At 37.8% G+C, this 13,115-nt stretch overlaps 1 protein-coding gene across 2 annotated transcripts in view; it reads right to left on the bottom strand.

The window, feature by feature from the left end:
- The window catches only part of mical2b (microtubule associated monooxygenase, calponin and LIM domain containing 2b), a 44,441-nt gene that overhangs the window by 24,538 nt on the left and 6,788 nt on the right, over nt 1-13,115 (bottom strand). For both annotated transcript variants that reach the window (XM_088006400.1, XM_088006399.1), the window contains exons 2-7: nt 6,098-6,500; nt 4,094-4,301; nt 2,763-2,879; nt 1,881-1,982; nt 246-401; nt 61-161 (exon numbers count right to left, since the gene is read on the bottom strand). In XM_088006400.1, coding sequence (XP_087862526.1) covers nt 61-161; nt 246-401; nt 1,881-1,982; nt 2,763-2,879; nt 4,094-4,301; nt 6,098-6,361 — 948 coding nt within the window. In that variant the 5' untranslated portion in view covers nt 6,362-6,500. The remainder of the gene's footprint in view (nt 1-60; nt 162-245; nt 402-1,880; nt 1,983-2,762; nt 2,880-4,093; nt 4,302-6,097; nt 6,501-13,115) is intronic.

Raw genomic sequence — 13,115 nt, forward strand, 5'->3', positions numbered from 1 at the left:
AAAGCTTAAATATTACTGGTGATGCATCAAACACAATAGATTACTGTTAGCTAAACTCACATTTATGATGACCCCTTTGTCCAACAGGCTCTGCTTCTTTGCAGTCATCACAAAGTAGTGGGTGTTGTCCTTGTAGTAAACAATGTTTTCCAAATCAATTCCTAGAAATTTGAGCATGTTGTTTAACACAGATCCCTTTAGAGCTGCAGGTCATCCATAAAATTTGACACATTTACACAATTTACCCGTCTCCTCTTTCAGTTCCAGAAAAAATTTCTGGTTAAAGATGAAGGCGACGCCGCTGATTTCCTCGACTTTAGCTTCTGCTGTGGTGTTCCTGTTGACAAAGTTGGCTGTTATAGCGATTGCCAACTTTCCTCTGAACTCTTTACGACTGAAACCTGCCAAGAAGAGATTAGGAATTAAAGGGGGAAGGATGCAAATTCATATTTGTTTTTACTTAACACATGCATAACCAGGCAGGAAGCTAAAAGCAATTAAAAAAGGTTTACTGTAGTCTGAAAAGGCACCTTTAGAAAGCAACTTATCATGAGCAAGAAGTGGTTATTACTTTGTAAGTATGGTACAGCCCCGTTCAATAAATTAGAATATTAATAGAAAGTTCATTTCAGTAACTCCATCCTCAAGTGAAAAGCATTCTATAAATCAATTTGATTAAGACTGATGTTTACCACCTTTATTTCAAAAGTTCATCGAAACATCGAGACATTTAATATTTGAATATTACATAGACCAACAAAAAACATACATTTTTAAAAACAGAATTATAGAAAAGTATGTTTAATGTCAGCTTAAAAGTCATTTTCGAAAGGTACTTTTAATCTGACAAGAAACTAATCAGGACATTCTCTTCTAATGTATTGAATACGACTATAAACGGCCAAAACTATTCACTTACCCCTCTAAATCAATTAATTTTATGTTTTCTAATAATTTCCAAGGCCAGGATAAGTCAATACCTAGATGTGCAGATTGATTCTACAAACATTGGGAAAAGAATGAGTTGCTTGCAGGAAGTCTAGTCAAATCAAATTAATGTGGTTTTGGCAGTTGCCAGGAGACTGGCATTTGCTTGACCACAACGTGCTTTGTTTTGGTGCGGAGCTGATCATGTAGGGGTGTTTTTTGGGACTTGATCTAAGCGCCATAGTTCAAGTGAAAGCAACTCATAATGCTTCTGTATATCAAGATATTTTGGACAATATTACTATCCAAGCTTTGAAGGACTGGTCTGGGGACTGCACCTTCCTGTTCCAAGTCATTACACACCAGTGTAAAATAATGTCCATAAACATCTCAAAAGGCTTGCACAAATCTCTGACCTCAACCCATTTAATCACTATTAGGGATGAATAAGAGCACAAATTGTGAGCCTTGTCCAAGACTGACCTCATAAATTTGCTTCAGACAAAAATGACCAAATACTCCCAAAGATAAAGTCGTACACTTTGAGGAAAGATTTCCTAGAAAAATTGAAGCTACTAAAACTGCAAAGGGTGATCAGACATCATATTGAGCCTCAGAACGGGTCAAGTCCATGAGTGAAGGAAGACATGCACATACTTTTGCCAATATGACTGTATATTTAGAATACAGATTCTTGAACAAACAAGCATGAGACTTATTTATTATTCTTGGACAGAAAGGTAACGGCTCTCATCCAGTTCATGAACCTTCACACACAACCACATAAAAACATATTCAGTTGAAACTATGTCAACAGGAAATGCCTCGGTGCCAGAACGAGCTTCCTCAATGTGGGTCAGTAGCAAAACTTTCTTTGTCTCTCATGTTGAACCGGTTGTCAGCACTTACTCCCCCACAATGCTTCACAGTTCTGAGTTAAGGTCAACCCTCACCATCTAATGTGCTTCTGCGACCGTCTGCACCGATCACCACATCAAAGTCAAAGTCAGAGACTGGATGATTGGAGGGCCGGAGTTCTGCTCGCCAACCAGGACCTAAGAAAAACAAACAAAAAATATGAGATTAATGGAATATTTAGAACAAAATCAAAGTTAAAATAAGTTGTTTTCCATTCCAGTCTTATTAGAATAGAAGCAACCTTTATTGTCCCGCAAAGGGGAAATTCAGGCGTAGCAACAGATGTAAAGGTTCACACACAATAAGTTCTTAGTGTTAAAAAAACAAAAAAACATTGTATATATAAAAAAAGTAAGATTAGCAAAAACGAGTGCTGCTGTTTTGAAGTAAATGACCTAAATTTGCTTGCTTGCGTTTTGCCTGATGTAGGGCGGCTTATTAAAAAAGTCTCTAAAATTCTTCTCTTGTGTTCTTTGGAGAGCTAAAACATGACTGCCTCTTAGGAATTGCTTTGGAAAACAGAGCAGAGTCTATCAATAGCTTTATTTTCCACTCTGCCAGAACTTATCTGTTCACTTCAACATATGTGACATCAAGGGAGCTTTCCTTATATAGCCGACATGTGCAAGCAAGTGCCATCATGTCACTGCTGGTCACGACCCTTTTAAACAAGGATAACCCTGTTTATACATTCACTGGTCTGTTCCTGTACTTGTTGAGAACTTGTATTAGAGACCAATCTGACATTCTTAACTTAATTTGGAGGTGTGAAACTACTCTCTTAAGAGTGGATTCTCAAAAGATTTGTACCCAAGACCTTCATGGAATAAACTGGCTTTCTTCTCCCAAAAACAAACAAAAAAGTGTCATCTCATAGAACTGCACAGAGAAGGTAACATCCAACTGAGATGACTCACCGTCTTCCGTCTGCTGCTCCGGAGGCTCCAGAAGTTTTACAAACTCCACATTGACGTGAATCTCCACTCCCAGGATCAGACTCACTTTCAGCAGCATCAGCTGCAGCTGGCGGATACCTGAAGAGGGAGCAAACGGTGCTTTGAAAACGGGTCACGTTACAGCCACAAGCGCCAATGTACTTTAGTGGGATCGTATGTCTTTTGCCAACACATAACAGTATGAAATTGTTAAGGGGAGTGAAACATTGTTTCTTTTTTTTTTAAATAAATACAATATGAAAAGTGTAGCCTGCATTTGTATTTGGCCATTTTTACATTGTAACCATTAATAAGACCCTGTGCTACCTGCTGCTCTCAGACGTTTGGCCATGTATAATTTAATCTCAATATTAATACAGCTGCTCTGAGCAGCATGAGAGGTTTGCTAAAGAACACAAATAAGGATGCATTGTCTTGAAAACACAAGAATGTAGCAGATGGGTTGAAGAGGGAGAAGGGCTTTAACTCTATCTGAAGCCCTACCAAGATATGGCCATTCAAATAAACATGCAAGGAGAGCATTTATCATAAAAGCACATTATATGGACATGGTAACTTTGATGGAGCTGCAGGAATTAACATGACGAAGATATCCATTGTTGAAATTAATCCAGAAAATCCTCTAGTTGCAGTTTGCCATGAATTCTGTAGGGGAGACGGAAAAATATGTAGAAAAAGATGCTCCACAATTTTTTTTTTGTATTTCATGCAAGCACTATGTGGCAGAAAACAGACACAGCAAATGATCCTGCACATGCCGTTCCCATAGTGAAACATGGTGGTGGCAGCATCATGGTGTGGGGAATCTTTTTTATCTCATCAGCGTAGACTGTTAGATTGGTGGAGCTAAATACAGGGCTGCGATGATGCGTTGTGGTTCAAAATCTGCTGTTTTCAGGAACAAACACAGTTTGTCCCTTAAAAGAAGTCAGAGGTAAACCTGCTGTCGTATTCTCAGCCAAGGGTAATAATATGTAAGAGTTGCTGCAGATAAGGGCAGCAATGGTGATAAAAAAAAAAATAAAAAAAAATCAGACCTGGAAGATAAGATGAGCTCTCCTCTCAGAGACACAAATACGCCATCTACTAGCTACAGGACAAACATACAGAAAGATAAACTTCTTATGAGGCTCAGCTAGAAGTCTACTTCCTTGATAGTGATTCTACACACAGTAAAAACAAATCCTTGTCCTGTTGTTGACATCCAGTCAGCTTTTTGTTCTTTACGACTTACTTAAAGACAGCTCTATTTTTGGAATTGAAATAACGCAGCAAAAAGAGAGAACACTCACTGATGTGGTCGATGGCGCCGGCGCAGAACTTTCCGTAGAACTTCTTGGCCCCGAGAGCCCTGAGGTCATGAATGGTGTAGGGCCAGAGGTGGAGCACGTTGTTCCTGGAGAAGGTGTCCCTCTTCTCGATCACCACCACTTTGCAGCCGAGCAGGGCCAACTCGATGGCCGTTCGCAGGCCGCAGGGGCCGCCACCGATGATCAGACACTGGGAGTAACAGAAGGTATGAAATGAGTGAGGATGAGATGCAGTCTGAGCAGGTAGGATGTTCTGTTTGATGATGGTGTGTAAATACTTAATGCAGTGCAGTCATATTTGTTTGAACATTTTTCTTTTGTTCCCCTAAAAACAGAGTGTAAGTAGGTCCTCACCATCAGTGTGGTTTAGAGGTTTTGCTCCTCATCGCATAGAACGAGGAACAGAGGCAATACTAAGGAAAAGTTTGGCATTTTGTGATGTTAAACTGTAGCACTTAGCAAGTGTTTTGAGGGGCATGATCTGATGCATTCTACTCCCCCCTTGCATGTAGCGCAACCAAATATGGAGACGATCGAGTTGCAGGGATTAAAGAATGCTGTCCTCTCATTTGGATTTTACATTTGGTTTCAGAGAACACGGTCCGCCCAGCTCCACGTCCACCGTCCTTCATCTCCAAATAGCTGTTTCTCCAGAAAAAAATGTCTGGAATAATAGCTGAGCTGTTATTTCTGGCTAGCCCTCTACCCAGCCCTTCTGTGTTAATCTCCCTTCTGCAAGTCTCTGGCCTGTTTCCCCCCTCCTTCACTTAGAGTCTTATCTCTTCCTTGAAGATATGAAGTCTTTCCAATACAACGTCAAAAGTGCTGCTTAAACATGCCTACATACATGGTCAAAGAACAACGCAGCACATGAAATGCCAAATTTGACAGCTTAGCTTCCAAACTGTGTTTTGAGCCTTGTTAAAAGTTATGCAGCACAGTTAAACCGGCAAATGTTTCACTGCTTTGTCTGTTTGTACCATAAACCAGTGTTTCCTGCTCCTATCGCTTGGGGCTAATTGCTCTGCACGCTCCAACCCTGCAAGACTTGATGCTAAGCTGTTGAGGTTATTCATTCCTTTGCGCCAGGTGTGTTGAATCAGGAAAACATCTAAAACATCCAAAACATTGTGGCCTGTGGATCAGGACCCAGAAGCTCTGCTGTAACCAACCTATTTGACGCAAAACACCAAGATGACCGAAGAGTTATTAAGTGTCTAAAGTAGTCAAAAGAACTTCAATACAATCTTTCAACTGCAAACAAGCCTACCTTTATTTTTTTCAAATGCAGAAAGGACAGGAGGTCGCTGACCAGTTTTCAGCTTTTATTTTGCAAACTTCATTGAGACTGATGTTTCAACAGCATCTGCATCTTCTGATGGACTCCATGAAGACTCCATAGAAGTTTGCACTATAAAGCTGAACACTGATCAACACCTGATTTCAGCCTGATTACATATTGATTGGGTATGACATTGACCCTTTCTGGGCAGGAATATGTTTGATCACAGGATCAGATTGCACATTACATATTAATAAGTTACTTCTTTGCAGGCCACAAGCTGCTATCAAAGACTGCCACCAAAATGGGGTATCTCTTAAAGAAAAAAATATGCAAGTCATCTCTGTTACATAAGCTTGCTCAAGTGTTTAATTTTATGTGGTTTGTATTACCCATTGCAAATATTTGTTGTTGTTTTTTTCATCATTTTTTGTCTGCAACAAAGGGGATAAATATAACAAAACTATGACATCTTCAGCAACTGGGAATACTGGTGGATCAGTTTGCTGTGATTAGTCACATCTCTGTTCACATGTTTGTTTAACCCTTCTGAAAGTTAAACAAAAGAAAGGTTTTTTTTTCTAATTTTACTTCATCTTCCAAAAACCAAAAGTGGATAGTAAAAGGGCCCAAACAAGTAATCTGAGAAAACCTTTTGAAATAAAATGTAAGTTTTTAAGGATTTCTCAGCAACATGCTCTTACCCTCGTTCCTTGGCAGGCTTTATTCTGGTTGTACACTTTCTGCTGTGCCCGTTTGTCTAATTTTGTCCACAAGGCCTTGACTTTCCAGGAGCTGACTGCTGCCTTCAAGGAGCTGAAAAAGTTGCCGTGGTCCAAAGGATCCAGCTTCATCTGTCTGCAGAGGATGCTGAAGGCCTGCAGGGTTCCTTTACATGTGGACGCCTGGACAAAGTTCTCAAAGAGCTGGCTGGCCTGAGCCGTCCGCTCATCCTCCGTCTCGCCCATCTGCTCTGATTGCAACAGAGTCCCAGCTTCTTAAAAACTTTGCCTCCGCCGTTCCTTTGTGACTCGTCCAGAGTTTCTCTCGTTTCCCACTGCTAGAACTGAAGTTTTAGCTGCTGTATCATTTCACGATTAAATGTCTCTGGAACAAGAAGAAGAAAACAAATCGTCAGAGAGAATATAAGGCAAGTAGCATTGTTGTGTATGGGACAAACGGGTTTTAACAGCAACTATTAAGATTGGCGAACTTGAGTCTGCTGCTTAGTACATTTATAACTTGGCGTGCTGATAAAAGTCAAAAGCAAAACTTACTGATAGCTGCATTTTATAAGTAAAATTAACCAATCCCTAAGATTTTGCGTTTACTGCTACAGTTTTGAACTCTTATCAATTAGTTGTAGAAAGAGCCAAACAAAAATAATAACTAATTGTGAAAAATATATTTTATTCTAAATATTTTTTTAAATCTTTTTTTACTAAAATCATTTTTCTGTTGGTAAAATCCTTCTTCTGAGCCAAGGTTCGTGGCTCACAATTACAAACCTTCACTATCCAATGTTTTGCTGCTTTGACCAACTTTATATCCCAACTTCTTCACCTGACATCAACAAACCTGCTGCTTTAAAACAGTAATTATTGTCAACATATCTTCCTCTGGAACTAAGAAATGTTTTTCTTCTGCAGCTCCGCTGAATGCCTGACAGGATTAGGACAGATTTATGCTCTCGGTGGAGATCAGCTGAGCGGTCATGGGAGAAACTCAAACACTCCAATAGCACAGAAAGAAATAATTATTTTCACAGTCACACAGATACAATTTTACACCAGAGGCAAATTATCGAGGCACTAACTACAGAGATACAGATAATACTAACTGTTCCCTTAGAAGACTAGGTGCTTTGTTTCTTCAAGGAAAAACTGTTTAATTCTCACAAACACATGAGAGATTTTTATTTCCCCAGTCTACCATAAATATTTTCCTGATTCTTATCCTTTGTGCCTAACTAAGTCAAGTATTTTAAAGAACAGAGTCTGAAAATTCAAGCATTACTTAATGTCCAGTTTCCATTTCCCCAAACTTATCCAGACATGGAAACTGATAAAAGCAAACTTAATATTTTCCTCAGGCCTGACTCGGAACCTGTAATAAGGGACTGTTTTCTGCTCCCAAACTCCACCCAACAACAGGCATGAATTATCCACAACCAGAGTCAAACATTTCCTGAATGACGTCTCACTCGGAGGTGAGCACCAGGTCACATTTGCTGGAAGCCTCTCGGTATTATTCTTTTACGCTCGTGGAAGCTCCTTCGCAGCACGAGCGTAGAGAAGCCAAGTTTCTCTCAGATAACACTGCTGGTAATCTCGACAGACTTGTGATCATGAAGAATGTCCAAGGTCCCTTTGTGGTAGATTGTGCGTGCAGAAGGAAAACAACACCTGGTTGGTTCTTTTATTCTGCGGTGATCAGAGAGCGACCTACACTTTCTCAGAGTCCCTGACTGGCCCAGGGGGGCTCTCAGGTCTCAGCTTCCTAACAGTTTGGCAGCACACAGCAGCGTCTCAGTTACTATTACTCTCTTTACAAAGTGACACGCCTCAGACCTTTTATGCAAGTCCAAGCCCTGCCAAGACAAAAACCTTCCACATCTTTCCTCTTTGTATTCCCAAACGCTGACTGAAATTTGTTTCCTAGCATTTAATTCTGGTGTGAGAGCTCAGGGACATGCCACCCTATCTGGCCATCTCTGATCATCAGGCTTAATATAAGTAGCATAATCAACTGGTCTATGTAGAAAAAAAAAAGAAATGTGTGCATTTAGAGGCTAGAAGGGTATGGGAAAGAGCACAATCTTGGGAGCTTTTTTTTTTGTTTATGTTTCAACAACTGGGAGGGTGTGCACTGGGAGTTTTCAACAGGAAGTGGTTAAATGTATTATCTTCTTCCACATTTGTTGGTGCATCACGTTCTCTTCACTTTAGTTTGAGTCAGCCAACTAAATATAATTATGCCTGGGTCCATTGTGCATTTTCTGCATGAAAATAAGAGCCTTTGGAGTCATTAGGAGGAACTGACCTACTTTTGGAGGAACGCGTTACCTTGGAAAGCCGATAATACTTTGAGGGAATTGTTTAGTGTATCAGTTAAAAATAATTTCAGCTGATTTAATGAGACTAAATGCCAACATACCGAAATATCCATTTAGCTTATATAACAAATGACTTTCTAATTTGAAAGCAAAAAAATAAACAAATAAATCAATGGTAATCAGTGTAATCTGTCCTAACAGGTGATCAACAGTTCAAGTACAGGATGTATTGCCAGTGTAAAATATTTAAGTGCATTGAAACTGAAAACTTCCACGATTTCCAGTCCAACAAACAGTGGATTATTTGATTTACCATTTGGCTTTGAATTTGGTTAAATAAAAATAAAAACACACAAAAAACAGTCTTATGCATCATACTCCTTGAAAATGTTTTTAGAAAAACAAGTTTCTCCATCACATAACTTTTACTTTATATTTCAGATATTCAGATCAAACTAATATTAGTATTAGAGAACATAATTTAAGAAAATACAAAAGGCACTTTTTCCATTATGATTTCAGTTATTATGGCCCTAAGTGTCCTTTATATTTATTTATATTTACATAGAGCATACAGATAGCTTTTTTCCTCAAATTAAATCATAAAAACAATGTTCTATTTGATTTTAAAATATATTTTGATGACCTGAACGGAATGGAAAAAGACACAAACAAGAAGGTCTAAGGGGGAGGAGGTATTTTGAAGTAGGCCACTTTGTGTCACTAATGCAGGCCAATTACTAAATGTTCTTTCAATGCAGATCTTTCACAAGTGACTGAAATTATTTAATAAAATGAAGACCAACTCATTTTCCCAGCACAAAATGACTTCAGCCAATAGATAGCAGCTGCTATGCAATATCAGGAAAGAAAATATTGACATCATTTGAGGATATACATTTATACATAGCATGTCAGGAATACCAAAAGGTATCGGGTGTCAGTGCGTGCATACAGGGAGGTTTGCATATTGCAGCTTTCACATTAAGCCTCTTTTAAATAGGGCAAAACAGCCACCAATTCCCACAAGCATCAAATGCTTTTCAGCATTTAAGGGTATTTAAGGGCTCCAGGTCCCCATGTTAGCCAAGAAGAAACAGTTTTTCAAATAAATGTCCCTACAAGGTCTTTAGGATACTTTCTTTGCATTAGCACTTTTACCAATTACCAGTCGTACATCTACTTGTCTACAATCCAGAAAAGGAAAAAAAAAGGATTCTCAAAGTGATGTTTTTGGAGATATTATCGAAAGGGAGTTAATTTTTTTCTATTATGTAGTTCATAATAGCTTCTTAAAAACAATCGCTTCTTGTTTAATATTCTTTTTTATGCAATGTAAGTTAGTTTAGCTCATTTTTCTGAATATCTTTAAGAGAAAAGTGCAATATGTTGCCATATAGTTTTGGCATCAAATTTAAAACCCATCTTTGCACAATGCTGTACTAATTAATCATCATCATCATCTTAGAAAGTCTATATTTGAGCCTATTTTTTTTTATTATATATATATATTCAACTTGTAAATACTCCACAATGAAAAATGAGTATCAGGATTCATATTTACTAAACCAGGTCTTAAAAGGCAACAAAGGAAAGCTTAAATCACTTAAATCACCTGAAGCAGCTTCCAGTCTCACTCATGTTTAAAGAAAGTCTGGCGGCACACCACATCAACGGCAGAAAAGAAAGAAAAATGTCCCGGTGCACAAGAAAACCTTAAAGAAGCTTTGAGGACATCAGAAATCAGGTTGTTAAAGATTCAGTCTGTCAGGTTTTATAGATCAGAGACCAGCTTCGGAAAGCCCAAGGCACAAACAACTGAAGCGTAGAAGTGACAAATAGAGCAGGAACATTGTGTCCTTGGATCACAAACAAAGAGACAGTTCACTCGTAATGATTCCACAATTTAATCAAATTTTTTACAACAAGGGAAGCTGCCAGAAACAAGGTGTGAACTGTAACACTTCTCTCATTTAATGCTACAAGTAACATTCAACACGACGCCGGCGAACATGTTGACAATCTGCCAAAGCAGAGATAATGTACAGGTAGGGCCCTGTAATTTCTGAATGATGGAAAACAGTCTAAATGTTTAAATGGGAGTTTAACCGTTAAAAACAAAATCCACTATAAAAGCAGAGTCTTTGTTTTCCACGCTTTACATTGATATCCACATTGGAAGATCAAACATTGGATGAGAAAAGACAGGATTGCTGGCATAACAACTACAATGATGTAATAGCACTTTGTTTATGAGCCAAATAATCAACATGTTACATCAAAAAAGGGAAGAAGCAAGCTAGCATTAGCATACATTTTGAGTAAACTCTGCAAAATGCAAAGATTGTCAACAGAGAAAGATGCACATGAACCAAAGACTAGCTGTATGTAACAAGTTAGCAAATTCTTTAGAACTTAATAATAAAGATATGTTGTTAGAAAAACATTAAGCTAAATACTAATCCCTTTAAATTTATTTATTTTCTCTATTGTGCTTTTAAAAATGTGACAATAGAAAAGGGTAATTTTGGAGAAAAAAAAATCAATTTCATAGAGCTCTTGCAAAGACTGAATCAGACTTATTTTTCTTCTTTTCCTGTTCCATCAAGAGGACAACCTGCATGAATTTAGGAAACTCTTTCCAAAAGTGTTTTTTTTTTTATCTTTCTATGAGAAAACTACAAAAAGAAACCTTCATCATATTTACAATCTCTATTTAAGGACAGAATCTAATTTCTTCCCCCAATCATTTTAGATTATTTTTTTTAATTTATATTTTGGCTCTTATTACTATATTATGAATGAGCTGCTGTTGTTCTACTTATTGGTCACAAATTCAGAATTGATTGCACAAACAGAAAAATATATTCAGCTTAACCAACAACATTTAGTAGACATTACAGATTTCACACAGTATGGCACTCGGTTGAAATGATTAATGATTTTCATTATAGGTTAATCACTCACAGCAACTCAGAGCTGTCGACAGCCTGTGGATGTTTTTTTAGAGCACTGTGAGAGGAAGACCAAAGCTGAGTCAACAAGTTCCTCCCCAGACTGACGGGATTTCCCAGAGAGAGGAAAAATACAGACACAACTGCAAGAAGGAATGACAATGGGAAAACTGAAACGAATGGGAAATATTACATTCACATAGCGGAGGTTATGAAATTCTTGGAACTTAAGAAAATGTCTGCAGAGAGTTCAGGTCTTGGCCCAAACATGCTTCTGTTCTAGTCCCGATTTATTCTGGACTGAATTCGGTAAGTAAGAAAACGTGAAAGTTTGAAGTACGAGCCTTTCACGAGAAATGCAGCACACAACCAACTTTATCTGATGAATGGACAGTTTAATATTTAATTTCAGCCACTGTCAAGGTCAAAACACATCCGAACAAAAATGAGGCATAATGATCATTATGATCAGGGAACAAAAACAACAACATGCTTTTAGGGTAATCTCAGATAACTGAAGCTGCATATTAGGCAATTCATGGCAGACTTTTGGGAAATTTATTTGAAAAAAGAAAAGGAAAACTATCCATTTCCGTACACTTCCCAATGTCGCATTACTTTGTGTTGGTCTATCACATAAAATCTGAACACATAGATTGTTGTAGTTGTAATGTGACAAAAGTTCATTGTATAAACACTTTTGTAAAGTACTTTATAAAGCATTTTGTCATTTTTTTAATGGTCCAGAAAAGGAATGAATCTGCAATACTGGTAATTTTTTTTCAATATTTTAAGATTGCGATTTCCAATTTGAAGTAAAAACACTTAACAGTTTAATATTTTACCTGTGAAATACCTGTGTATCTTGTAAATCCTCCCAAGTCATAAAAAAAATAAATAAAAAATCTAGTTTTTGGCAGCACTGAAAAGCATTTCTGGAAAAGAAGCAAAATGAGTGTTTTTTTCTGAATATCTTTAAGCCAAATCGCCTGGTCCACAGCTGAAAGAGACACACCCATACTTAACCTTCAGATAAGGGGCTGTAGGAGGGCCCCTTATCTGGGACCACACTCCCATCTTCTACATATTTGTTTTTCCTCAGGGGACAAACCACAGCACAGAAAAGTGGGTCATTAATGTGAGAGAATATAAAAACATGAACTTAGCCCTCTGTGACTGCAAGTAAACTGAAAAGTTTGATCTGAAATTCCCATGCAACAGTGTTTAAGATATATATATATATATATATATATATATATATATATATATATATATATATATATATATATATATTCCTTGATGCATTTAATATCTGAATTTTAGCATTTGTATTTTAAACAATAATTTTATGCTTGTCATTTCCTTTTTGTCTCTCGTTTGATGCCCTCTAAAGCTCTGTGGATGGTATGAATGGTGGCATGTAAAAAATGTTGCCTAGCCTTGCCATCAGACTAGGCAAGCATCTGTTGTTACACATTATCAGCCAACTCAAGCAGGAGATGGTACAAGTCATAAGACAAAAAAAACTTTAGCAGGACCCTTGAAACATTATGTGCCTAGAATCAAGATAAAACTTTTGGGTTAAAACTTCACATACCATGTGTATAGTGTCTTGGCCAGCCAGCCAGCAATCGGTGATCAAGTAGGATCCATTTCAAAGCCATCAGAAAGACACAACTACTATGCTCATTCTTATGTCTCAGGACAAATTGA

This window comes from Poecilia mexicana, unplaced genomic scaffold (genome assembly GCF_051168715.1).
Source record: "Poecilia mexicana isolate PSO_F unplaced genomic scaffold, ASM5116871v1 scaffold_6, whole genome shotgun sequence".
In the NCBI taxonomy this organism is placed as follows: Eukaryota; Metazoa; Chordata; class Actinopteri; order Cyprinodontiformes; family Poeciliidae; genus Poecilia; species Poecilia mexicana.